The sequence below is a fragment of the Marmota flaviventris genome, chromosome 10, assembly GCF_047511675.1.
Source record: "Marmota flaviventris isolate mMarFla1 chromosome 10, mMarFla1.hap1, whole genome shotgun sequence".
NCBI lineage: Eukaryota > Metazoa > Chordata > Mammalia > Rodentia > Sciuridae > Marmota > Marmota flaviventris.
The window spans coordinates 95422138-95448828 of NC_092507.1; the positions used below are offsets into that span (position 1 = coordinate 95422138).

Below are 26691 nucleotides of genomic sequence, written 5' to 3' on the forward strand. Positions count from 1 at the left end.
AGGCAAGATGATGAAACCCAGAAAACAACAGGAATGAATTAGTTTATAAAAACTGAGTATTTTATAAATGAAACAGATTCAGTAATCTACATCTCTCAAATTGCAAACAATGAGACTTACTATACTCTCAAAATGAACTTAAATAAATTATTGCTCTATTCTAATGACATAAACGTTTTCACTGGTTGATAGTCCAGGTAGAAAGAGTATGTAAAGTGATTTATAAGTAAAAACATTTCATTCAAAAGGATATTTTTTTTTGGTACTGGGAATTGAACTCAGGGACACTGAAACATTGAGCTGCATCCACAGCCCTATTCTGAATTTTATTTATAGACAGTGTTGCTAAGCACCTCGTCATTTCTAAGGCTAGCTTTGTACTTGAGATCCACCTGTCTCCGCCTCCTGAGCTACTGGGATTACAGGCATACATCCCTGTTCCTGGCCAAAAGGAATGGTTTTAACAAAACCCACATGATCTCAAGAGAAAATACATAGAAATATTCATATAACATTCTCATTTATATTAATTTATATTACAAATATTGTTATTTTATTATAAACACATAAATTATATATAAATTATATATAAATTAAATATATAAATTATAAATACTAATATATAATCATATTATATGTTACATATAATTTATATAATAATATAAATTACATGTAATATAAAATATAAATTATGTTATATGTTATATATTCATATATTTATATATTATATATTTATATAAATTATATATATAATATATTTATATACTTATATACAAATTATATATATTAATATGTAAATATATATGTAAACTATATATATCATATAAATCATATGTTATATAAATTTTATGTATTTATATATAAAATATATATGATTTATACATATTTAATAAAACTTATTTATAATATAGGAAATACATATTATATATACACATATAATAATATATAAACTAAATATAAATATATATTATTATATTATATATAAAATTATTATCATATAGTATATCTAAATTTATATTTATTTGTGTTATATTACTTATTGTAATGTAATTATATAATAATATAATTTCTATTATTAATAAGATAATGATATGATTATTATATTATAGTTTAATTTATATTAATATAATATATAAAATATATGGATTATATTATAATTATATATAAGTGACTTATAATATATCATATATATATATGTAATTCTATAATATGTAATATATAATATACATAATACATAATTTATTATATATAAATATAATTTAAATTATATAGTTTAGTTATTTGGCTTTAGATGGTTTTAATGCTTCTGATAGTGTTTTTTCGCTTAGCTTTATCTGTATAAATTTTTATTTTATGACAGTTCCAAACATTTTTAATTTTTTTTTAATAACAAACATTTATTGGTGTGACTTATGGTTGAAAAATGTTCCTACATGAGATGTGCATGACCCAATCATTAAATAGAACATTTGTGAGGTGAACACACATCCTCACCCACGTTTTTATATCCAGTTTTTAAGATAGCCAATTCCTCCTCTCTCTCCACCCCAAAACATGTGAGCAACTGCTAATGGAAAGCAGTAAACAGCCACTTGGGCTATAGCATTTTCAACTCCACTCTGAGGTGAAGATTGCAAGTACATTCAAGACTTAAGTTCTCTCAACTGTCTCCTAATGAAAGTTCCTGAGTACAGTATTTACAATATTACAGCACTAGCAGATCATTGTCTACAACTCTTCTCTTTCTGCTGTATTCTCTTCACCAGTCCGGGGTGGGTCTGGACTTCCATAGAGTTTGCTGATAATTGGCTGAACAATTTCTTCTAGTTCCTTCTGTTTAGCTTTGAAGTCTTCAATGTCAACATCTTGATGGCTTTCCAGCCATTCAATCTTTTCCTCTCCAGCTTTTTCAACGGTCTCATTATCTTCAGAGGAAACTTTGCCTCCCAACTTTTCTTTATCTCCAATCTGATTCTTTAAAGAGTAGCATAGCTTTCAAACTCATTCCTAGTATCAATGCACTCCTTGAGTCTTTTGTCTTCCTCAGCAAACTTCTCATCAATTTCTTCAGTTGTCAGTCGATTTTGGTCATTGGTAATTGTAATCTTAATTTTGTTCCCTGTACACTTGTCTTCAGCTGTCACCCAAAGAATACCATTCACATCTGTCTCAAAAGTGACTTCAATCTGAGGGACCCCCTGTGGAGCAGGAGGAATTCCAGTGAGATTAAAAGTACTCAGAAGGTGGGGTGTCTTTTGTCAGGGGTTATTTATCTTCATAGACCTTGATTGGAATAGTAGGTTGATTATCAGAAGCTGTAGAAAAGATCTGAGACTTCTTGGTGGGTACCACATTATTCCTTGGTATCAGCTTGGTCATGACACCTCCCACAGTTTCAATACCAAGTGTCAGGGGACATACTTCAAACAGTACTAGGTCACCTGTATCTTGATCACTGGAGAGTACACCAGCCTGGACAGTGGCACCATATACATCAGCCTCATCTGGGTTTATTCCACAGGACGACTCCTTGCCATTGAAGAACTCTTTAACAAGTTGCAGAATCTTTGGAATTTGAGTAGAGCCACACACAAGAACAATCTCATCAACATCAGACTTCTTCAAGTCAGAATCCTCCAGTACTTTCTGAACAGGCTTCATGGTAGACTGAAACAGGTCCATGTTTAACTCTTCAAATTTTGCCCAAGTCAGGGTTTCAGAAAAGTCTTCTCCTTCATAAAAGGACTCAATTTCAATTCTTGCTTGATGTTGAGAAGACAGGGCCTGCTGGGCCTTTTCTACTTCATGCCAGAGATCCTGCACAGCTTTGTTGTCTTTCCTAACATCTTTGCCAGTCTTCTTTTTGTACAGTTTGATCCATAACATGCTGGTCGAAGTCTTCTCCACCCCCTGAGTATCAGTATTAGTGACCATGACTTCAAAGACACCATTGTCAATGGTGAGAAGAAGCATATCAAAGGTTCTACCACGCAGATCAAACACCAGGATGTTCTTCTCTCCCTCCCTCTTATCCAGGCCATAAGTAATAGCAGCTGCTGTAGGCTCATTGATGATCCTCATAACATTCAGGACAGCAATAGTTCTAGCATCTTTGGTTGCTTGCTGCTGGGCATCATTAAAATAGGCTGGTACAGCAACAACTGCATGGGTAAACTTCTTTCCCAAATAAGCCTCAGCAGTCTCTTTCATTTTAGTGAGAACCATAGCAGAAATTTATTATGGAGCAAATGTCTTAGTTTGCCCAACTCCAAGATCAACCTGAATGTATGGTTTAGTTTTTTTTTTTTTTTTTCAACCACCTTGAAAGGCAAGAACTTGATGTCTTGCTGCACAGACAGGTCATTCCAAGTGCGGATGAGAGCCCTTTGGTGTCAAAGACTGTGTTCTCAGGATTGAAGGTGAGCTGATTCTTGGATGCATCACTGATCAGACATTCCCCTACAGAGGTGAAGGTCACATAATATGGCATGATGAGGTTGCCCTGATCATTGGAGATGATCTCCACATGGCCTTTCTTGAACACCCTGATGCAGCAATAAGTGGTCCCCAGGTCGATGCCAACCACGGTACCCATGTCCTCCTTGTCCTCATCCTCAGCCAGGGCTGCTGTGCAGCACCCCAGCTACCACAGAGAGCTTCATCTTGCCATAGCTGTTGGCCACTTGCTCTCGGTCAGCAGCCAGAGAAGCAGACAGCCAGAAGACACAGGCAATCTAGCAACAGGCTGCAGCTAAGAGCAATGAGGTTACGGGTCTGTCACACTGAGACACCTCAACTCTGTCCATCTGTGTTGTCTCTGCCAATGTCTGAAACTTTTTAGTATTGAAGTGCATTTTATTTCTACAATTGTATTGACTACCATATGTAAAAATTGTCAAGTAGTTAAATATAGATTCACAAGCATTTTGGCCACTATGTAAATATTAAAAAGTTAAGTGAATTGTCAATGCTTCCATACATAGTATAACAACACAATGGTCAAAGATGCACTAGAACATTATGTGGGAAGAAATATATTCATACCCAATCAACATTTTTCAGGTACTTGCATTCAGAAGCATTTTATGAATCAGCACCAGATTTGCTCCAAAATAAAACTCATTTTCCCCTACTGCCCCTATTTGTTGAGAACAATACCATATATTAAGGATACATTTACATGGATCATTTTATAGAGAAAATCATTTGAAATTTAAAATTATAATACTTATTTTATGCACAACTTCAAAAACACAGAATTTAAAGACAATACCAGTGAGGCACTATCATTCTATATGACTAAAACACTACCATTCTATATGACTAGCAAACACAATAGAAGGCCAATAGGCAAAATACACACTTTGGCCATCCTATACAAAAGGGTTCTTTCACAACATTCTTTCCTAAAAGAAACACAATACCAAAAAATGAAACAAGAAAAAGAAAAAATGAATTTTGACAACCCTACACAAACTGTGGCATTTCAATTTCAAGGTCTTGTAACTCTTCCATTTGTTTTAGCCTGAGTCCTTGGCACATTGGATTCATGTCAGGCAGGCCAACCTCCTCACGGTTCTCTTTAGGCTCAGCGGCTGGCTTCAAAACATAAGCTGATGTGCTGTCTGCCTCTGGAACAGATTTCTCTACATGTCTCAGGAGAGTAAGAGCTGTGCTAGGAGGCACTGCTGCTGAAGGTGAAGCTGGTCTCTCCTCAGTCACCCTGACTTTGCTGGTCAGAGTAGGTGGTATGTAAAATGTGGTCCCAAGATGGATCTGCAATATTCTGGGTGCTCTTGAAGGAGCAAGATGGTGAGAATGAGAGGAATGTCTCACTGGTGCCTCTCTTGCTGAACTGGCTGGCGTGTTGGGCTGTGTGGCATCGCTGGAATGGTCACCACTAACCCTGAAGCTCATTGTGACTTTTTCCTGGAGTGCACTTGGCACAATCACTGCACTCATGCCAGTTAAGTTCTTTGGTTCACATTGTTGTTCCTGAGTTTTTTGTGGAATCTGCTGATCAAAGCCATTAAATTGGAAACCAGCAGTAGTAGGGGTATCTTTTCTATTAAGTACTTCAAAAGTAAGATTCTGGCAAAACTTGTCTGAATTCACATTTCCCACATTTCTGCTGCTGTTTCTCTCATTAGGAGAGCTTGCAATATGGAACCTATCTATAGGCAAATGGAAATGTATAATCTTGGTGCTTGGCATAGGCCTCTGTATATCATTTTTTGCCACATCAGATTTCAGACTAAGTGGTTTTGTGGTTTTACACATATCATCCATCTTTTGGGATGATGATTCAAGTTGTTTGTTATCTGAAAAATAAGAGATTTTTTTTTTTTTAACTTCATGGAGCTTGGTTAATAAGGAAGTGTGGTTATTTATAAATGGGCACTCTCTCAAAAAATATAGTCTTACATGTTTTTTTCCTACATGATATTCTCAGTCATCTATGCAGAGGAATTAAAAATCCATACACTATTAAAGGCTCATTTTGAATTAAAGCATTACTTTTTAAAATTTATCTAAATCAATGGAACAATTAGCTACAAAGCACAAAATTTAAAAAAGAACACTTCCTGAAGTAACTTTTTTTAAAAATTTTTTAAAGAGAGAGAGAGAGAGAGAGAGAGAGAGAGAGAGATTTTTTTTAAATATTTATTGTTTAGTTATTGGCAGACACAACATCTTCGTTTGTATGTGGTGCTGAGGATCAAACCCGGGCCACACACATGCCAGTCGAGCGCGCTATCGCTTGAGCCACATCCCCAGCCCAGTAACTTGTTTTAATATACTATCTATGAATGATTATTTTCTGGGTTAGAACATTCCTGATTTCAATAGGCAGACAATGGTAACTCTACAACAGTAACACTATTCTGTACACCCACCAAAGCCATGTCCTGAATCCCAAGGACTTTTCCTGTCAATCAATCTGCTTCCCAGATACATTCTTTCCATACAGAGGGCAACACACCAGAGAGGACTTGGATGCTCTCCCAGCTAATCCACTAATACATGGCAACATCCTCTGGTCAAAGGAAGGTTGAAGAGCTGTCAAAATTGCCATTGTGCTACTGGTCCTGAAGACTCCAGATTTAACTCCTTCTCTTTCTTTTCTAGTCTGGCCCTAAGGTCCCTGTTTTCTCACCTAGAACCCTAGCTCCTCACACTGTGTCTTTGCTGAATGTACCCCAGAAGCTCCTGTTACTAGAAAGGTGCAGCCCTCTGGCCAAGATCCTCATCTCCCTCCTGGGAAACATCAGAAACCTGTGTGCCTTGCCAGTGGTCTGACGGCTTTCCAATGGCCCTGTTCATAGCCCGCTGTCCTCATCCCTGCCACCTTGTCCTTCTACCATATCCTTGGGCAGTGGTTTGCAGACAGGTGCACACCAGCATCACTTGCAAGTCATCATCTCATCTGACCTTCGTCTTCACCTGAGGCTGCTGGGCTCTCTTCTCTGGTTCCCAGGCAGTGCTCATATGATTTGTGGTCCTGGGTCCTTCTCCACATTGATAGAAGGGAGCTGAGCCATTGTGGTTGGATGGTAAACACCAGAACGTATTTACATTCCTGCAGAACTTCGAGCACCATGAAGAGTGCAGGCTATGCAGTCAGCGGCCTGGGTGCTGGCTCAGCTCCTGCTCCAGTTCTGCCCTGGGCAAATCTAGTGCATCAGCCCTACCTGCCTTCTTGTGTCAAGACAGACTCCTATGTGGAGATATGTTGGCATGTGGTGTTAATGATCTACTAAAGAAAAGGCTCAGAAATACCTGGTATATAATGAAAACTTCAAATATTTTAAAATTATTTATTGTTATTACTATACCTACCTGGAAATCCAATTTTCTTGGACTGCAAAACAAGTTTACATTTAGGAATGAGACAGGATGAGGTTCAAATCCTGAATCTACAATAATTTAGGGATATGACCCTTGGTATTATTTACCTTGCTGAGACTGTTAGCTATGGCTTAAATGAGGCCAAGGTTCATAGCACAGAAATGCTAATAAGATCAAATCAGATAAATGGAATCAGTGAGTTCAGTGCTTTTCTTTGCAGAGGTAGTGGACTGTCTTTGTTTTCAGACTTTCTCAGGCTACACTCATTGATATTTCATTAATTTAATATGTCAAATTTAACATATATTGCTATATGTTGAAAAATTTGGATTTAGCTCTACTAAAGCAGAAATGAATGGAAGGTTTTCAACCCCCTTACCAGAAACCATTCACTGAAATAAAATGATCAAAGAACAGTGAACAAAAAGACTGGAGCCAAGAAAATGGAAGACATGTGTGCTTAATGTGCTAAAGTTAGGCCACAGGTAAAGGGATATCAAAAAACTTTAGGAGTCTATTTTTTTGAGTTTCAGAAGTACAGCTTTTTTCTCCTTTGACTTTAATTGATTTCAAAGAAGTAAAGGTGAAAACAAATTTCAGAAAGAGAACAGAAATAATTTATGAATTTCAAAATATCTTTCACAAGAAAGAAACAAAGCATGATATTCATTTAAATGACATTCGTTAAACTTTCTCAATGGCTAGCAAAGTTAACTAATAAAACCTTGAAGTTTGAACCAACCTTAATTTACCTTTTTTAAAGAATGAAAATTGTAGATGGACACAATATTTTTATTTTTATTTATTTGTTTTTATATGGTTCTGAGGATCCAACTCATGGCCTCACACATGCTGAGGCAAGCATTTTACCACTGAGCTACAAGCCCAGCCCTCACCTTGGTTTTTAATCACGACTTCTTGGCAAGGTTTGAAATATGCAAACATATATGTTACATGACCACTCACCAATGAGTCATGCATCCCATTTTTCCAATGCATTTTGCTTGCATTCTGATTCCTCAGATGATGTAGCCAATTCAAAATTTTGAATTTCAATATCTGCAGTGTGGATATCCTATTGATACAAGAAAAGTTTTAAACTAAGAGCAAAATATATCTCAAAACAAACAGTTCAAAGACTATTAACTTGTTAACAAAAACATCACAAATTTAATGTAATTGTATAATGGTCAAAACTCACTTGTTTGTAGAAAAATATTCTGACTTTGGGGAATGTTCTGTTGATATTACAGGTTTGGAAGGAGGGCTTTTACCCACTCGAGGTTCAACAACATAAGTACTACATGGAACATTTTGTGGCTCTAGGGACACATCGAAGATCATCTGTGCATTGGTAATGAGGAACTCTTCCAACAGGGCCTGATTGGCATATGCAGCATGGGAGGAGGAGATGGTACCAGGAATGGTTGTAGGCCTGGGCCTCATGAGACAGGGTCCAAATATCAACCCCAACATTTTTGAGTTCATTAGGTTTTCTTTAGAATGGTCTTCAACCCTGAAAAGAAGAACACATAAAGTGTATGAGATTTGCCTTATAGAGGTCCTTAATGGTAGTTTACTATGACTTGAGAAGGGTCAAGAAAACTCAGGATGTAGAAGACTACAAAGGGTTTGTCAAGGGTCAAGTTTGGGGGTCTAGGGAAAGAATTCTTTGTTTCATTATGATACCTACCACACACCAAATTGAGTTTCAGAGTACTATATTAGGATAAAATGCATGTAAGTAGAAGGAACTACTGAACTCTTAGTAGCAGAAGGAAGAAAAATACCCCTAAAAATTGCTCCATCTTTGTATGTGGGATATACTCCCCATTTCTTATACTGGAAACTGAAACATCACTGTCAATTTCTCTCTCACTGCCCAGTTATTTTTCTTTTTTTAAAAAAATTACCTAGAGTTGGACACATACCTTTATTTTATTTATTTATTTTTATGCAGTGCTGAGTATCAAACCCAGTGTCTAATATGTGCTAGGCAAGTGTTCTACAACTAGCCACACTCCCAGCCACCACAGCTAGTTTTCTAGCCTAGATGACTGTTTCTCATGAACATCTCTCTATTCTATGGCCACCATCAATGTTCTGGTTTTACTTCAAAAACTCTCAGCTTGTTATTTCTATGACTATCTAAGGAAATCTGTCTCTTCCTTATTTAGCTATCAGGATGATACTCGCCTTATGTATGGGTAAAGAAGCTGTGATATATATATATATATATATATATATATATATATATATATATATATATATATGTGTGTGTGTGTGTGTGTGTGTGTGTGTGTGTGTGTGTGTGTGAATGTGGTAGTTTTGCTATTTGTCTTTCAGAGAATTCATCACTGATGTATAGAAATGCATTTGATTTATGGGTATTGATTTTATATCCTGCTACTTTGCCAAATTCATTTATTATTCTAGAAGTTTTCTCGTGGAGTTTTTTGGATCCTCCAACTATAAAATTATATCATTTGCAAAGAATGATAATTTGAGTTCTTCTTTTCCTATTAGTATTCCTTTGAATTTCTTTCATCTAATTGCTCTGGCTAGAGAGGCAAGGATTATGTTGAACAATTTTTAGATGGAATGCTTCCAGTTTTTCTTCATTTAGAATGATGTTAGCCTTAGGTTTAGCATAGAGAGCTTTTACTAAGTTGAGGTATGTTCCTACTACTCATACTTTTGCTAATGTTTTGAACATGAAAAGATGCTGTGTTTTGTCAAATGCTTTCTCTGCATCAATTGATATTATCATAGGATTCTTCTTTTTAAGTATATTGGTGTGATGAATTAAATTTATTGATTTCTGTACGTCGAACCAACCTTGCAACCCTGGAATACACAACTTGATTGTTTTTTTCATATGTTTTTGTATGTGATTTGCCAGATTTTATGGAGAATTTTTGCCTCTATGTTCATTGGGGATATGGATCTGAAATTTTCTTTCCTTGATATGTCTCTGGCTGGTTTGGGTATTAGGGTGATACTAGCTTTACAGAATGAGTTTGGAAGGGTTTCCTCCTTTTCTATTTTATGGAATAATTTGAGGCCTTCAACAGACAAATAGATTAAAAAAGCTTTGGTATATATGCACAATGGACTCTTACTCAGCATTACAAGAGTATAAAATAATGGCATTTTCAGGTAAATGGATGGAGTTAGTGAATACCATGAAGTAAGCCAGTCCCCCCAAATCAAAAGCCAAATATTCTCTCTGATAAATAAATGCTGATCCATAATTGGGTGTATGGTGCTGGAGGAACATTGATTGGCCACAGGGGAGGGAAGGAAGAGGAGGGGTATGTGGTAGGAAAGATGGTGGAATGAGACAAACATCATTACCCTAGGTACATGTAAGATGGCACATGAGATGTGACTCTACATCATGTACAGAGAAATGAACATTTCTGCTCCATTTGTGTACAATGGATTAAAAACATTATACTGTCATGTATAACTGATTCAAACTAAAAAAAACATATATGTTTTAAATTTTTATTTTATTTATTTATTTTTATGTGGTGCTGATCTTTGAACCCAGGGCTTTGCACATGCTCTACCTCTGAGCCAAATCTCCAGCCCCTCCCAAAATACATTTAAACAAAATGTTAAAAAGGAGATCTGAATTGCTGTCAGAAAGGTCTAGCAGGCAAATCTGAATATGTAAAATTCCTGATGCCAAGTTCTTTAGTGAATACAGAAACAATATGGTCAACTCATCTGCCAGGTAGGTAAGATTGTCTTATCAGGCTTCTAGGAAGGGTAGCACAGTTCCTGCTACTGCTTGCTATATTGTATCCTAATGTAATCAAATTTTCCAAATGCAAAATGATTTCTTGTGTCTCCATGTCTGTTACCCTCTGCCTAGTATGCTGTTCTGCATATTCTCTACCAAATCATCACACAGTTCTTAAAGTTGAACTCAAGGGCTTTTGCCTCTTCTGCTCTATCCCTACCCCCAAAACTTTCTATGCATGCCTGCAAGCTGTGCACAGCTAAAAGAAAAAGGATGATGATATACTGTGGTTATATACAGGTCTGTTCCCCAAAATGATGAGCCCACAAATAGTAGAAACCCGGTGTTTTCATCCTAGTCTCCCCAGCCAGAGCCTGGCACACAGGAGGCGTCTGAGAGAACCATGTTTGCTGAATGAACATATATTCAATGTCTCCCTTTCCCAACACATAATAAAAACATCCTAAAAATCATTTTGAAAATTATACCACAACAATATAAATGTACTGAATACTATTGCCCTGTACAATTAAAAATGGTTAAGATGGTATAAAAATTCTTACCACTTAAGATGGACGACAAGGTATTGTAGAGTGTTAAAATTGGATGGTGGCAATTGTCTTAGAAGGTCCTTGGTTTTGAGAAGAATTTGGTTGATTTCCATACACATATTTCGGTATGTGTTGTCTTCATAGTTGTCCCTTTTTGTGTCCTGTTCTTGGTTAATCTGTTGAATGACATTTGCAATTCCTGGTACCATTGGAATAAAACCAATGGTTCTGGTAGCTAAAGAAATAAAATTATATTAAAAATACCTTTGGGTTGAGGTTGTGGCTCAGAGGTAGAGCACTTGCCTAGCACATGTGTGGACCTGGGTTTCATCCTCAGCAGCACATAAAAATTAATAAATAAAATAAAGGTATTGCATCGTGCTACAACCAAAAAATAAATATTTTGAAAAAAATCAACTTTTTTTTTTCTTATAGTCAACTGTAAGTGAGAGTTACTCAAAGAATTTAGCATGTCCCTTTAGATTTACAAAATCTAAAGACAATCTGTATTTATTTATTTCTTTTTCAGTTCTGGGGATTGAACGTAGGGCCTCAAGCATGATAGGCAAGCACTCTAGTACTGAGCTTCATCCCTTCCCATAAAATATATGTGTTTGGTAAGGAATTGACTTAGAAAGCAAATCAAAATCTTGACTATAAATTTTATTTATGGTAGTAACAAATTAATAGATAATGAGTGAAATTCTAAACTTTAAATGAATTTTAAACTTTAAGCTTTATGATAGGATTTTAAAAGTCTTAATCTTTATTCTAAACACATTATACTAACATCTGCCTCTCAAATAGCATGATATTCAGCTGTTTTACTGGAACAAACATAGGATAGTGCACAAATCAATAAAATGAATCAGAAAAGGCATGGATTTTATGAGTAAGGGGTAAAAATATCAAAGTGCTACAGGGCCCAGATTTTACTTGGGCATGAATGAAGATCAGCACAAGATAATATGACCTACAAAACCATACTGTCAACATCTCATGAATCTTTAAAACAGGCTGATTTGCAATGAATAGATCAAAAGAAAAAATTCTTACAACAAATATCCACTGCCATAAGAATTTCAATGTTTCTACTGATCTACAATAGAAAATTCAGTGAACATTTAGCTACCTGATGTCCTATAATATTTGTGGCAATTTAGGGTGTTTCCCTGTGATCAGTTTCTATCTTCACCACTCTGATATCTGAAACAAGTCAATTTAACTCTTGGAGCTTTAGGTCAATGAGTCAAATAAAGGCTACTCTCTGACACTATTGCAAGAACTGAGCACACTTTCCAAATGAAATTCTTAGACATACAAAATTTCTCAACAGAATGCAAGTTTATTATATTGAATCCTATTCATCTCTTCTCCCTGACTGACTAAACAAGATTAAGGATGACACATTATGAGACTTACAATCATTCAAAGGTATCAACCTCCATTTCTCAGTTGAGGTGTCTGTAAAATGTGATTAAAGAGCTATCAATGCTTTTCTGGGCTAACATTGTAGATCCAGCAATTTATACTTAATTTCTTTCCCTCCTTCAACCCCACTAAGATACTGTAGGCTCATAAGGACTAGGAAAATAGAGAAAACAAAAAGCAACAAAATTCACAAGTAGAAGAGCAGATGAACAAGTCCTGATGCAGCATTTACAAGAGAGTTTACCCTTTGTCACTCAACATGATTTTCAGAATCCTAAAGGGACATGGACAATCACTACCAGGTTTAGGTTAGGTTGATCTTGGGTTAGGTTGCATGTAGGCTAGCTGAGAAAGCTTAGCTCTCTATAGAATCCTGTCTCTACTCCATGTACTAGAGCAATCTCCTTCCTAAAACACTGGAAATTTTTTCTCTGAGCAATGTGATACAGAGGCTCTCTGAATTGAGGCAATGCCAAACATAAGGCACAGAGAGGTAATTGTCTTCCAGTGGAGATTTGTTGGGTATATGCACACTGAAAACACAGATCCTACAGTCATCTTAGGCACCCTTGCTCCCACAGTATTGGTACTGTATCTCTAGGCAAGGAAAAAACCCTTTCCTGGGGAACTGGGGCTTTGGCTCAGTGGTAGTGCAATCATCTGGCATGTGTGAGGCACTAGGGTTGATGCTCAACACCACATAAAAATAAATAAATAAACTAAAGGTATTGTGTCCATGTACAATTAAAAAAAATGCCTTCCTGGAAGGATCACACCAGTGCCAGAACAGGGAACTAGAGAAATGTAGTTAGGCATATAACAAACAGTCCACCTAGACCACTTTATAGTAAAGTTCAAAGTTTTTAAAAAGCCTTGATGTGTTCAAGTGCTTCCAATGCGATTTCAAGTCCAAACTTTAACATAACTAGACACCATGAAAGACAAAAATCAAAACGGTTAGAAAAAGAACAAATTGAAGGTCTAAAACTGTCAATATTCTGGCAACCAGTCAGATATGGTGAAAGAGTACTGGAAATGCAACTGATCTAAATTGAGATGTGCTCTAAATGAAAAATAGATACCATATTTAAAAGAAGAAGATCTGCAACACAAATAAATAAACAAAATACCTCATAATTTAAAACACTAGATATTCAAATTGTTAAATGATATATTAAAATTTTCTTCACCTAATTTTTAAATTTTATGTTGCTATAAAAAACTTAATGTTATATATGAGGGTGACATTGCATTTCTACAGAGGTTAGAGGCTAAATAGAGAAAAGAACACTTAATGAGAAAAATCGATGAATATCCACAATAGAAAGCATAATATAATCTTTTTAAAAATATTATCAAAGGAATAGAAAAATCACACTTCTTGAAAATCAAAACATGATCTCACAAATGGAGTAATTTACATTAGTCAAGAAGAAAAAGACAAGGAAATGTCTTAGAAAGGTTTTGAAGAAAAAAAGAACAATACAGGAAAGGTAAGGGAAGTAGAGAACATATATGCTTGCCAGGCAAGTGCAAGACCCTGAATTTTTAATTCCCAGGATTACAAAAAACAAATTTATAAATATTTATATGTGTGTTGTGTATGTGTGCACACACACACACACACACACACACATCTCCAAATAAGAGCTTCAGGTGCAAATTACAAAGAGAGAGGATGGGTGGGGAAATGGGCAATAAAAATAAAGAAAAGTTCCAAGAACTAAAGTGCTCACAACTGGCAGAGCTCATGGAGTGGCCAGAATACTGGATGGAAATATATCCACATCAAAGTACATCATTATAAAATCTTAGAATAATTGGGGGAGCAATATTTATATGAAATATAAAATATTTTTTCTTTTTATTTGATGATAGGTTTAGAATACAAATTTAACCTGTTAAAGGTGTAAATTTAACACTTCACAGATGTTGTGTGAAGTAAATTGGGACAGATCTACTAAATGCCTACTGTTTTCCAGAGCTTGACACAGTCTTGCCATTTTTGCCTTGTTGCCACTGACACGATAAATACCCTTGAAGAGAAAAGAAAAACAGTATGCAATATTTTACTTTAGTACAAAGGGCTAAATACAGACATCTAAACAGAGTTGATGGATCTACTTCAATTTTTATTGGTATTTAAAAAGTTGAATCAAATAAATAAAGATTTTCCAAATAAATATGAATAAATTCAGTTATTATAAAGAAAGAGTGCTGATTTTCTTAAAGTCTCTTTTTCATTAAAACAAATCAAAAAAGGCATTTATGTTTTTAGAGTGTTAAGAGTTAACAACATACTTCTAAATACAAGGCTGTCTTTTCAATCTCTGTAGAACACATTTTTATTATGAAAAGAATGCCATCTGGCTCCTTTTTGGCAATGCGTGAGAATTCTGCTCTAAATAAGTGAGTTTTCCCCTGAAGTTTCTGATGTCTGCAAACAATGGCTAAGTTTACCATGCATTTTTTATGGCAGACAAGAAGACACTAAAAGAAAATGTTTTTTGAAAGATGATTGACACACCTTAAAATTATTCACAACTAAGCAAAGTACAGGCAGACTAATAATGACAAAAATAAGTTAAAAAGTATTACTTGTGGTTTTTGAACTACATTTAACAGCAAAACAAAGTAGAAAACTAGAAATAAACTGTGGGACTTTATGAAAAATGTACTGGCAGAGCCAGGTGTGATGGCATATGCCTATGATTCCAGCTACTTGAGGGGTTGAAACAGGAAGATCACAAGTTGAAGGCCAGCCCAATCTAGCAAGACCCCATCTCAAAACACAATTTTAAGAATGGGTAGAGTGCTTGTGGGGCATGCACAAGACCCTGAATTTAGTTCTCAGGAGTACAAACAAAAAATTTATATATATATATATATATATATATATATATATATATATATATATATATATATGTGTGTGTGTGTGTGTGTGTGTGTGTGTGTGTGTATGCACACACACACGTCTCCAAATAAGTAAGATCATAACAAAAAAGTATAGAGCAAAATGAAAAATTGTGATTCCAAAAAGATCTTTCCTCTTTGCTTTTAACACCTCGGAATATGACAATGCATTCACAGTATCTACATCTTGTGGGAAATCTCCATTTTCTGAACTTATGGGTGGCAGCTACTCTTGCCATTAATGGTTGCTGAAATGTTCCAAGGGAACTGGGTCCTTACAACAGAAATGTTAGTATGTAAGAAGGGTAAAATGACAAAAAACTTATACCACATGATATTATACTTGGAATAATTTTTAGACTTTGAGATTTTTTATATATTACAAAAAGCTATTATTTTGCATTTCTAACATGAAAAAAAAACATCTCATTTCTCGATCTCTTATAAAATGCACATTTTTTTTTCTTTTTTAGTCACTTATGACAGTGGAATGTGTTACAATTCATATTACACATATAGAGCATAATAGTTCACATCTCTGCTCATATACAAAGTATATTCATACGAATTTTTGTCTCCATACATGTATTTGGCACAATGATGACCATCTCATTCCACCATCATTTCTAACTCAATTTTCTCTCCCTTCCCCTGCCACCCCTCTGCTCTAGAGTTGGTCTATGCCTCCCTTGTTCTCCCCTCCCTACCCCACGATGAATCAGCCTCCTTATATCAGAGAGAACATTTGGCATTTGTTTCATTGGGATTGCTTAACTTCACTGAGCATTATCTTCTCCAGCACCATCCGTTCATCTGCAAATGCCATGATTTTATTCTCTTTTACTGCTGAGTATATAGGATTTTGGAAGAACCCTGCACGTTTTTATGCAGAAATTAACAAGTTGATTCTAAAATTTATATGAAAATGTTAAAGATATGGAAGAGCCAAAGAAATTTTAGAGAATTTAGACTGCTTAAGATTCACTGTAGACCTACAGGATTCAAGATTTGAGATTTGGCCTAGAAAGAGACATTTAAATCAACAGAATAAAATAGAATCCAAAAGTAGACTCTCATGTATTTAGTGAAGCTATTTCTTTTTTTAAAATTGATTTTATTTTTTTAATACATGACAACTGGAATGCATTTCAATTCTTATTACACATATAGAGCACATTTTTTGTATCTATGGATATAAAGTATGTTCATGTCAGTTTATGCCATTACACATGTACGATATTTTTTGCATTACATTCTTAATACACATATAAACAACATTTTTTCATATCTCTCTTTGTAAATAAGCTATGATGACACCCATTTCAAGTCTTCATATATGTACTTTGTATAATGATGTCCATCACATTCCACCATCCTTGCTATTCCACTTCCCCCTCCCTTTCTCTCCCACCCCTCTTCCCTATCTAGAATTAATCTCATACTCCCATGCTCTTCCTTTCTACCCAACTATGAGTCACTCCTCTTATATCAGAGAAAACATTCATCATTTGTCTTTTGGGGATTGGCTGACTTCACTTAGTAGCATTATCTTCTCCAAAGCCATCCATTTACCTGCAAATGCCATGATTTTGTTCTTTTTAAATGATGAGTAATATTCCATTGTGTATAAATGCCACTTTTTTATCCATTCATTGATCTAAGGACATCTAGGTTGTCTCCACAATTTAGCTATTGTGAATTGTGCTGCTATAAACGTTGATGTGGCTATGTCCCTGTAATATGCTGTTTTTAAGTCCTTTGGGTAAAGTGCGAGAGGAGGAATAGCTGAGTCAAATGGTGGTTTCATTCCCAGATTTCCAAGGAATCTCTATACTGCTTTCTCAACTGGCTCCACCAATTTGCAGTCCTACCAGCAATGTATGAGTGTACGTTTTCCCCCCATATCCTCACCAACACTTGTTGTTTTTCTTCATAATAGCTTCCATTCTCACTGGAGTGAGATGATAGAGTAGTTTTGATTTGCATTTATCTGCTTTCTAGAGGTGATGAGCATGTTTTCATATATTTGTTGATTGATTTTATATCCTCTTCTGAGAAGTGTCAGTTCAGATCCTTGGCCCATTTATTGATTATTATTATTATTATTTTTTTTTTTTTGGTGCTTAGCTTCTTGAGGTGTTTATATACCCTAGAGATTTGTGCTCTATCTGATATGTGAGGGGTAAAAATTTTCTCCCAGGATGTCGGCTCTCTGTTCACCTCACAGATTGTTTCTTTTCCTGAGAATAAAAATTTTAGTTTGAATCCATCCCATTGATTGATTCTTCTTTTTAATTATTGTGCTATAGGAATCTTATTAAGGAAGTTGGGGCCTCGTCCCACATGGTGAAGATTAGGGCCTTCTTTTTCTTCTATTAGAGACAGAGTCTCTGGTTTAATTCCTAGGTCCTTGATCCATTTAAGTGTTGTGCATGGTGAGAGATAGGGTTTCAATTTTATTGATTGCATATGGATTTCTAGTTTTCCCAGCACCATTTGTTGAAGATGCTCTCTTATCTCCAGTGCATGTTTTTGGCACCTTTGTCTAATATAAGATAATTTAAATTTTGTGGGTTAGTCTCTGTGTCCTCTATTGTGTACCATTTGTCTACCAGCCTGTTTTGGTACCAATACTATGCTGTTTTTATTACTATTGCTCTGTAGTATAGTTTAAGGTCTGGTATAGGGATACAACCTGCTTCATTCTTCCTGCTTAGAGTTGCTTTAGCTATTCTGGGTTCCTTATTTTTCATGAATTTCATGATTGCATTTTTCTATTTCTATGATAAATGCCATTGGGATTTGGATGGGAATTGTGTTGAACCTGTATCGTGCTTTTGGTAATATGGTCATTTTGATAATTTTAATCTGCCTATTCATAAACAAGCAAGGTAGATCTTTCCACCTTCTATGGTCTTCTTTTTATTTTTCTCTTTAGGGTTCTGTAGTTTTCATTGTATAGTTCTTTCACATCTTTTGTTAAGTTGATTCTCAAGTATCTGTTTTTGAGGATATTTTGAATGGAATAGTTTTCCTCATTTCCTGCTAAGAGGATTTGTCACTGGTACACAGAAATGCTTTTGATTTATGGGTTTTGATTTTATATCCTGCTACTTTGTTGAATTCATTTACTATTTCTTGAAGTTTTCTGGTGGAGTTTTTGGGGTCTTCTATGTATAGAATTATATAATCAGTAAATAGTGCTAGTTTAAGTTCTTCTTTTCCTATATTTATTCCTGTAATTTCTTTCTTCTGTCTAATTGATCTGGGTCAGTGTTTTCAGAACTATGTTGAATAGAAGTGGTCAGAGAGGGCATCCCTGACTTTTTTCAGATTTCAGAGGGAATGCTATCAGTTGTTCTACCTTTAGAATGATATTGGCCTGAGGCTTAGCATAGATAGCCTTTATAATGTTGAGATATGTTCTGATTATCCCTAGTTTTTCTACTGTTTTGAACATAAAGGGGTGCTGTCTTTTGTCAAATGCTTTTTTTTTTTTTGCATCTATCAAGATGATCATATGATTCTTATCTGTAAGTCCATTCATATGATGAATTACATTTATTCGATTTCTGTATGATGAGACAACCTTACATCCCTGGGATCAATCCCACTTGATCATGGTGCACAATCTTTTGGATATGTTTTTATATTTGATTTGCCAGAATTTTATCAAGGATTTTTGCATCTATGTTCATTAGAGATATTGGTCTGAAGGTTTCTTTCTTTGAAGTGTCTGTATCCGGTTTTGGAATCAGGATGATATTGGCTTCATAGAATGAGTTTGGAAGTACTCTCTCTTTTTTTCTATTTCCTGAGATACATTGAAGTGTGTTTGCATTAGTTCTTCTTTAAAGTTCTTGTAGAACTCAGCTGTGTATACATCCGTTCCTTGGCTTTTTTGGGTTGGTATTCTTTCGATGGCTTCTTCCATTTTTTTCACAGGATATTGGTCTGTTTAAGTTGTGTATATCTTCCTGACTCAATCTGGGCAGATCATATGACTAAAGGAATTTATCAATGCCTTCACTGTCTTCTATTTTATTAGAGGATAAGTTTTCAAAATAATTTCTAATTATCTTCTGTATTTCTGTAGGGTCTGTTGTGATATTGCCTTTTCATCACGTATGCTGGTAATTTGAGTTCTCTCTCTCCTTCTCTTCATTAGCATGGCTAAGAGTCTGTCAATTTTATTTATTTTTTCAAAGAACCAACTTTTAGTTTTGTCAATTGTTTCAATTTTTTTCTTTTGTTTTGATTTCATTGATTTCAGCTCTCATTTTAATTATTTGTTGCCTTCTACTGCTTTTGTTGCTGATTTGTTCTTCTTTTTCTAGGGCTTTGAGGTGTAGTGTGAGGACATTTATTTGTTGACTTTTTCTTCTTTTAAGGAATGAACTCCATGCAATGAATTTTTCTCTTAGTACTGCTTTCATAGTGTCCCAGAGATTTTGATATGTTGTGTCTGTGTTCTCATTTACCTCTAAGAATTTTTTATTGTCTGCCTGATGCCTTCTGTAACCCATTGTTCATTCCGCAACATATTGTTCAGTCTCCATGTGATGCAGAATTTTTAATGTTTAGTTTGTTGTTGATTTCCAATTTTATTCCATTAAGATCTGATAAAATGCATGGAAGTTCCTTTAATCCTTTGTATTTGCTAAAAGTTGCCCTGTGACATAGTATATGGTCTATTTTTGAGAAAAATCCATGGGCTGCTGAGAAGAAAGTGTATCTGCTTGATGCTGGTTGATATATTCAATATATGTCAGTTAAGTCTAAGTTATTGTATTATTGAACTCTACAGTTTCTTTATTTACCTTTTTTTGAAAGATATGTCTAGTGGTGAGAGAGGTGGGTTAAAGACACCCAAGATTATTGTGCTGGGAGGTCAATTCGACTCTTGAACTTGAGAAGAGTTGTTTGATGAATATTTTTGCACCATTGTTTGTGGCATAGATATTTATGATTGTTAAGTCTTTTGGTGTATGGTTGCCTTGAACAGTATGTAATGTCCATCTTTATCCCTTTTGATTAGCTTTAGCTTGAAGTCTACTTTATTTGATATGAGTATGGAGACCCCTGCTTGCTTCCTCAGTCTATGTGAGTGGTATGATTTTCCCAACCTTTCACCTTCAGTCTGTGTGTGTCTTTTCCTATCAAATGAGAATCCTGTAGGCAGCATATTGTTGGATCATTTTTTTAAAAAATCCAATCTGCTAGCCTAGGTCTTTTGATTGGTGAGTTTCAGCCATTAACATTTAGGGTTACTATTGAGATATGTTTTGCATTTCCAGCCATATTTATTTATTTTTGTTACTTAACGTGACTTGGTTTCCTCTTTGATTAGTTTTTCGTTTAGTGTACTACCTCCCTCTGCTGTTTTTCATGGTTGTTTTTCAATTACTCTTCATGAAATATTTTGCCAAGGATGTTTTGTAGTGCTGACTTTCTAGGTGTAAATTATTTTAACTTTTGTTTATCATTTAAGTTTTTCTTTCTTCTTCAAATCTGAAGCTTAGTTTTGCTGGGTACAATATTTTAGTTGGAACCCATTATCTTTCAGAGTTTGAAATATATTTTTCCAGGATCTTCTAGCTTTCAGGGACTGTGTTAAAAAAAATCTGCCATTATCCTAATTGGTTTTCCCTTATATGTAATCTGATTCCTTTTTCTTGTGGCTTTTAAAATTCTCTCCTCTTCCTGAATGTTCTACATTTTCATTATAATGTGTCTTGGTGTGGGTTTTTTGTGATTTTGCATTTTCGGTGCCCTGTAGGCTTCTTGGATTTGGATTTCCATTTCATTCTTCATTTCTGAAAAGATTTCTGATATTATTTCATTGAACAGATTGCTTATTCCTTTGGTTTGGGCCTGTGTGCCTTCCTCTATCCCAATAACTCTTAAATTTGGTATTTTTATGCTATCCAATATTTCTTGGATGTTCTGCTTGTGGTTTCTTATCATCTTTGCTGTGCTGCTACATTCTTTTCAAGATGATAGACTTTGTCTTCCTGGCCTGATGTCCTATCTTCTAAGTTGTCTACTCTGCTGGTGATGCTCTCATTTGTGTTTTTAATTTGGTTTATTATTTATTTCATTTCAAGGATTTCTTTCTTTCTTTCTTTCTTTTTTTATACCTCAATCTCCCTGTAGAGGTGATCTTTTGCTTCTTGGATTTGTTTATGTAGCTCATTGTCAAAGTGATCTTTCAATGTCTGTATTTGTTGTCTAATGTCTTATTTGAGATTCCAAAACATCTGAATAATGTTAATCTTGAAAAGTTTCTCTGTCATTTTTTTTCTGCTCTTTCTGATAATTCTTCTAATGATGTGTGTCTTCAATTGTTTCTGGTATTTTCTTCCCTTGTCTTTTCATGTTGCTGGCATTTCTTTCCTGCTCTGTGGGACTGGTGTTATTGCTTTTATCCTATAGATTTGTAGTGTTCTTGTATATTCCAAGATCCCTCCTTTGTGGGGAAGGACAATGTTGACAATTCCCAATATCAACAATACATCACCTATGTGTAAATTACTGCTATTAAGACATTTACTGTTAGTCTCAATGTCTAGTAATGTTGGATTCAATTATAATTTAAAATATAATCAGTAATATCATAGAAGGTGTACATTTTCTGGCGGTGGACAGAGAACTGGGGATCAGGTGACTGATGATATATTAACAGGGAAAGATGTGAGGGAAATGGGGTTAATAAATCTTAGGAAATATGGAGGAGAACTCTAATCAAGAGTGTTAGTAGCAGGAGAATAGACAGGAGGTAATTTAGGGGAGACAAGTATGTGGGAGGACAGTAGAATGCAAAAAACAACACATATATGTATTTAGAAAATTACAAGAAGTAAAAATTATGAGGTTGAAAGAGGAAGAGAGATAGAGGAAGAAAAATAAAAAGAAAAAAGAGAACACAGAGAGAGAAATATAAAAGGGGGTCTTATGCAATTCCTCTATATGATATTATGCTGGGGACTCAGTTCTTAAAGTTCTATTTCATACAAAGTTCTTGGTTGCACATATGTTGGGGTTGTGAGGACCAGAGGAGGAGGGGTAGAGGAGAAAGAAAGAGGATAAAAAGGAAGAGAAGAAAACAAAAAACAAAACAAACAAACAACAAATTACTCTCAGAGTTCCGTTTTCTTCTCTTCTCTTTCAGTAGGTGGAGTTGTCTAATCCAAGCTTGAGTCTCTACCCTCAGGGTGGTGCAGGCAGTCCATCCTGAGGTACTTAGAAGTGAGCTGGGTGAGCAGCCACTCCTGGTCTTCTGGGGAGATATGGGCAGGCACGTAGACCTGGGAGACAAGCAGCTTCCTCAGGTTGCTCATCAGGCCCAATAAAGGAGCACAAGCATCCAAGGTGGAGGGTGCCCAGGTGCAGTGCACTTCCACCTTCTGGACAGAGTCCAGCTGCAGTAATCTCAGGACCTTCCTGGTGTGGCCAGTGGGTTTCTCAAAGATCTTCAGCCTCTTGCAACACAGGTGTACCATGTCCCTTCTCTTTGTGACCCACAGGAACAACTGGGCCTGGAATTCATCCAGGGGCCTTTCTGTGATTCACAAGTCTATGACTACCTTCAAGGGTGGCTTACCTGCCATTGCTGGACCATGTTTAATGTTCAATTCTTCTTCATGGCCTCTGATGTGCAGGCATCGACCATGGCTCCAGACCATGTCTTCCAGAAGTGCTGGGGAACATTCCGCAAATCCAGCACCTGCAGTTTCCACCTCCTGTGGGGATGAAATCAGAGGCCCTGAGGCCCCCTCCTTCACCTCTCAGCTGCTTCTCCCTGCTCCACTTCTTCCTTCTGTCTCACTCTTCTTTACACTTTTCCCCTACAATCCAGCCTAGTGTCACCCACTTCTACTGGCTGAGGAAGGGGCAGGTACAGCCTCCATCATGGGTCACCTTAGCTGCCCCAAGCACCTCCATATACAGAAGCCTCTACCAGATGGGGCTCAGCATGGCCAAGGCCTCTCCACACCTCCTTGCTGGCAGAGTAGGAAATACTTGGTCCACCCTTCAACATCCACTTTCCCTGGATCTATCAGTCATGGTCAGTTTCTTGGAACCCAAGGGTGTTCCCTTCCAGGCTACCTGGGTCCCCCTTACCTGGGGCTATCCTGCTGGGCAAGCAGCATGTCCAGCCCATCCAGTGCCACTTGGATCATGTCAAGCTGTGGCTTCCTCATCAGGGCCCCCAGGGGCAGGAAGGTGAAGGACCAGGCCTGCACCATTTTCTTCAGGACCTCAGAGTGTCCCCTGCTGAAAGCCTCCAAAAAGAGTGGTGGGAGGAGCTCTACGGGCAGGTCCTCCAGATCCAGAATGGCCCTAGACTTGTCGCTCATCATGCTGCTCCCTGCCAGCTCCAGCAGCATGGGTGGAGACTGGATGCTCATCCTGGGGAGTCTGAAAGAAGAAGGATCCTGTAAAATGGTCCAGGGAAAAGGCCACTATCCCATACCTTGCCAGCCACTGGGAAGGGGGTACTGGGGAGTCTAAAAACACACCTCACCCTTATGGGGGAAAGCCTTCAATTATTATTTTGTCCTTGTAAAAGTGGATTTGGAGTGTCATGTGACCTAAGGCAGTAGGCTCCTCAGTTTCTGCAACTACCATGCCTGGGAAAGGACATGTCCTCACATGGGTGACATTAGTTTTAGTTTTAAAAAATTAAATGAGCAATTGTAAAAGCACATGCCCATGTTATAAAATACTTGGAAATTACAACAGAGTCTCATGGATATCTGTTACCCTTGTGAGATTCTTCCACCTTAGGGGGAGTTGAAGAGAACAAATAGATCAGAACAGAGTCTGTGAAGTGTTGCATGAGATAGTTTTAAGCTTTTGTTTAATTTGTTTAAACAAGCAATAAAATCACAAAACCATGTAGGCCTTAAGGTATAATTTGGGGGACTTGGGACTGGATATTGAACTCAGGGCACTGAAGCACTGAGCCACATCTCCAGCCATATTTTGTATTTTAGTTAGAGACAGGGCCTCCCTGAGTTGCTTAGGGCCTCACTGTTGCTGAGGCTGGCTTTGAACACCAATCCTCTTGCTCCTCAGCCTACCGAGCTGATCGGAACACAGGCACATACCATCACCTGGCAATAAAGTATCATTTTAAAGGCACACAAAGTAAATATCTTAAACATCAAAAATAGAATTCCAATCAATTAGAATGATATAGAATTTCAATCATTCTCCTTGGTTAAGAAATATTAAAGCAGCTTTGACTGAAGCTCAGTGGTGAAGTGGTCACCTAGCAAGTGTGAGGCCCTGGGTTTGATTCTCAGCAGCACATAAAAATAAATAAATAATTGGCAGAGGATATAGCTTAGTTGGTAGAGTTCTTGCTCACACACACAAGGCCCTGGCTTTATTTCCTAGTACCACCTAATACATAGATAGATTCATAAATTTATTGTGTTCCTCTCAAGGAAAAAAAAAAAGAAAAAAAAGTAGATTTGGGCCTTTTTGCAAAAGCCTGTAATTCTAGCAGCTGGGAAAACTGATAGGAGGATCACAGTGGGTTCGAGGTCAGCCTCAGAAGAGTAGGTGCTAAGCAACTCAGTGTGACCCTGTCTCTAAATAAAATACAAAATAGGCCTGGGAATGTGGCTGAGTGGTTGAGTGCCCTGAGTTCAATCTCTGGAACAAAAGTTGAGAAAGAAAGAAAATTGAAAGCAACATAAACTAAAGTGGAAATCCTAATGTTCAGCATAAAGGTAAAATCACACTGAGAGGAAAATCTAGGTCTTAAATTGGTGCATAAGAAAAAATCAAATACAAAATTGTTCCTACCTCTGCACAGATGAGGTGGGAACGGGGTAGTGCTCAGGGTGGTGAATGACTTACAGGATCTGAGCAGATGGCCAGGCTGGGATCCTCAGCATGCCAGGGTTGGACTGCTGGGCTCCAGGACTCCTGTGTTTCTCCTCTGGCTCTGAAGAAGCTTTTATTGACCTCCCTGACCGTGCCCCCAACTCCACCTTTTGACTAGCATGCAATCAGAAAGCAGTATCTGATCACATTCCCCAATCTCCACCCATGCAACCCTGATTAGATTTTCTTTCTCCAGATTAACTGATATAGTCAGATTTTCATGCATGAGCGCAGAATCAGGGATAGTGAGGGTCAAGGAAGCCTCTGTCCATGCACTCCACACCATGGACTAATTTTGCCCATATGTGACCCTCCTGCTCCTGCCTGTGAGACAGGAAAGCCCTTAATCCCTAAACTAAGAAAAACTGAAACTCCAAAATATCATTGTAAAGGAAACCTTGTTCATATCAAAATTAATTAAAAAATAATTTTAAAAAATTCCAGAGAGAAAACAGGTTTTTGAAGACAGTAGCATCACCCATGAAGAAAACAGAATGGACACCAGATATCCAACTGCCAACAGTCACATAGGTATCCAGTTACCATGCAGCATATCTAGACCCACTGAGAGAGGAGGCATGGACAAGGAGGGTGGAATCAGTCTTCAAGGCTTAGGAAAGACCTCTTCAGTTTGTCTCTTTGTACTGGGGATTAAACCCATTGGTGCTCTACCACTGAGCCAGATCCCCAGCCCTTTCCATTTTTTTTTTTTTTTAATTTAAAGACAGGTTCTCACTGAATTGCTGAGTTCCTCACTAAGTTGCTGAGGCTGGCCTCAAACTTGCCATCCTCCTGCCACAGTCTCCTTTTATTGTTTTAAAACAATGTAGGTACTGACATTATTTTCTTTTCCTTTGACACTGGGGATGGAACCCAGGGGAGCTGTACCACCAAGCTGCATCCCCAGCCCTTTTCATTTCATTTCAATTAACTAATTAAATTATTCATTTATGTAGTTTTGGTACCAAGGATTGAACACAGGGGCACTGTACCACTGTGCTACACTGCCAGACTATTTTATATTTATTTATTATTATTTTTTTTTATTTTGAGACAGGTTCTTGCTAAATTGCTGAGACTGGCCTTTAATTTGAGATCTTCTGGCCTTAGCCTCCTAAGTAGATGGGATAACAAGTGTACACCATCACACCCTATTTCAAATTAAAAAATTTAAAAGGTACAGCATTTGCCAGCATGTACAAGGCCCTGGGTTTGATCCATAGCACCAAAAATAAATAAACCTGTAAATCCAAAACCTGTGTTCAAGTATACTTGTTAGAGGTTGTTTATTTGTTT

General features: G+C 36.6%; 1 protein-coding gene and 1 pseudogene across 1 annotated transcript; both read right to left on the reverse strand.

Moving 5' to 3' along the window:
- Positions 1-1728: 1728 nt before the first annotated feature.
- On the reverse strand, positions 1729-3662 carry LOC139707469 (endoplasmic reticulum chaperone BiP pseudogene; annotated as a pseudogene).
- Positions 3663-4467: 805 nt separating this feature from the next.
- LOC139707396 (rho GTPase-activating protein 29-like) lies at positions 4468-22997 on the reverse strand. Its single transcript, XM_071618634.1, is given in 9 exon segments — positions 4468-5321; positions 7816-7924; positions 8047-8365; positions 11164-11347; positions 11350-11386; positions 14481-14618; positions 14884-15074; positions 15632-15769; positions 22703-22997. Coding segments are annotated over 9 exon segments (2265 nt in total).
- Between the last annotated feature and the right edge of the window lie 3694 nt (positions 22998-26691).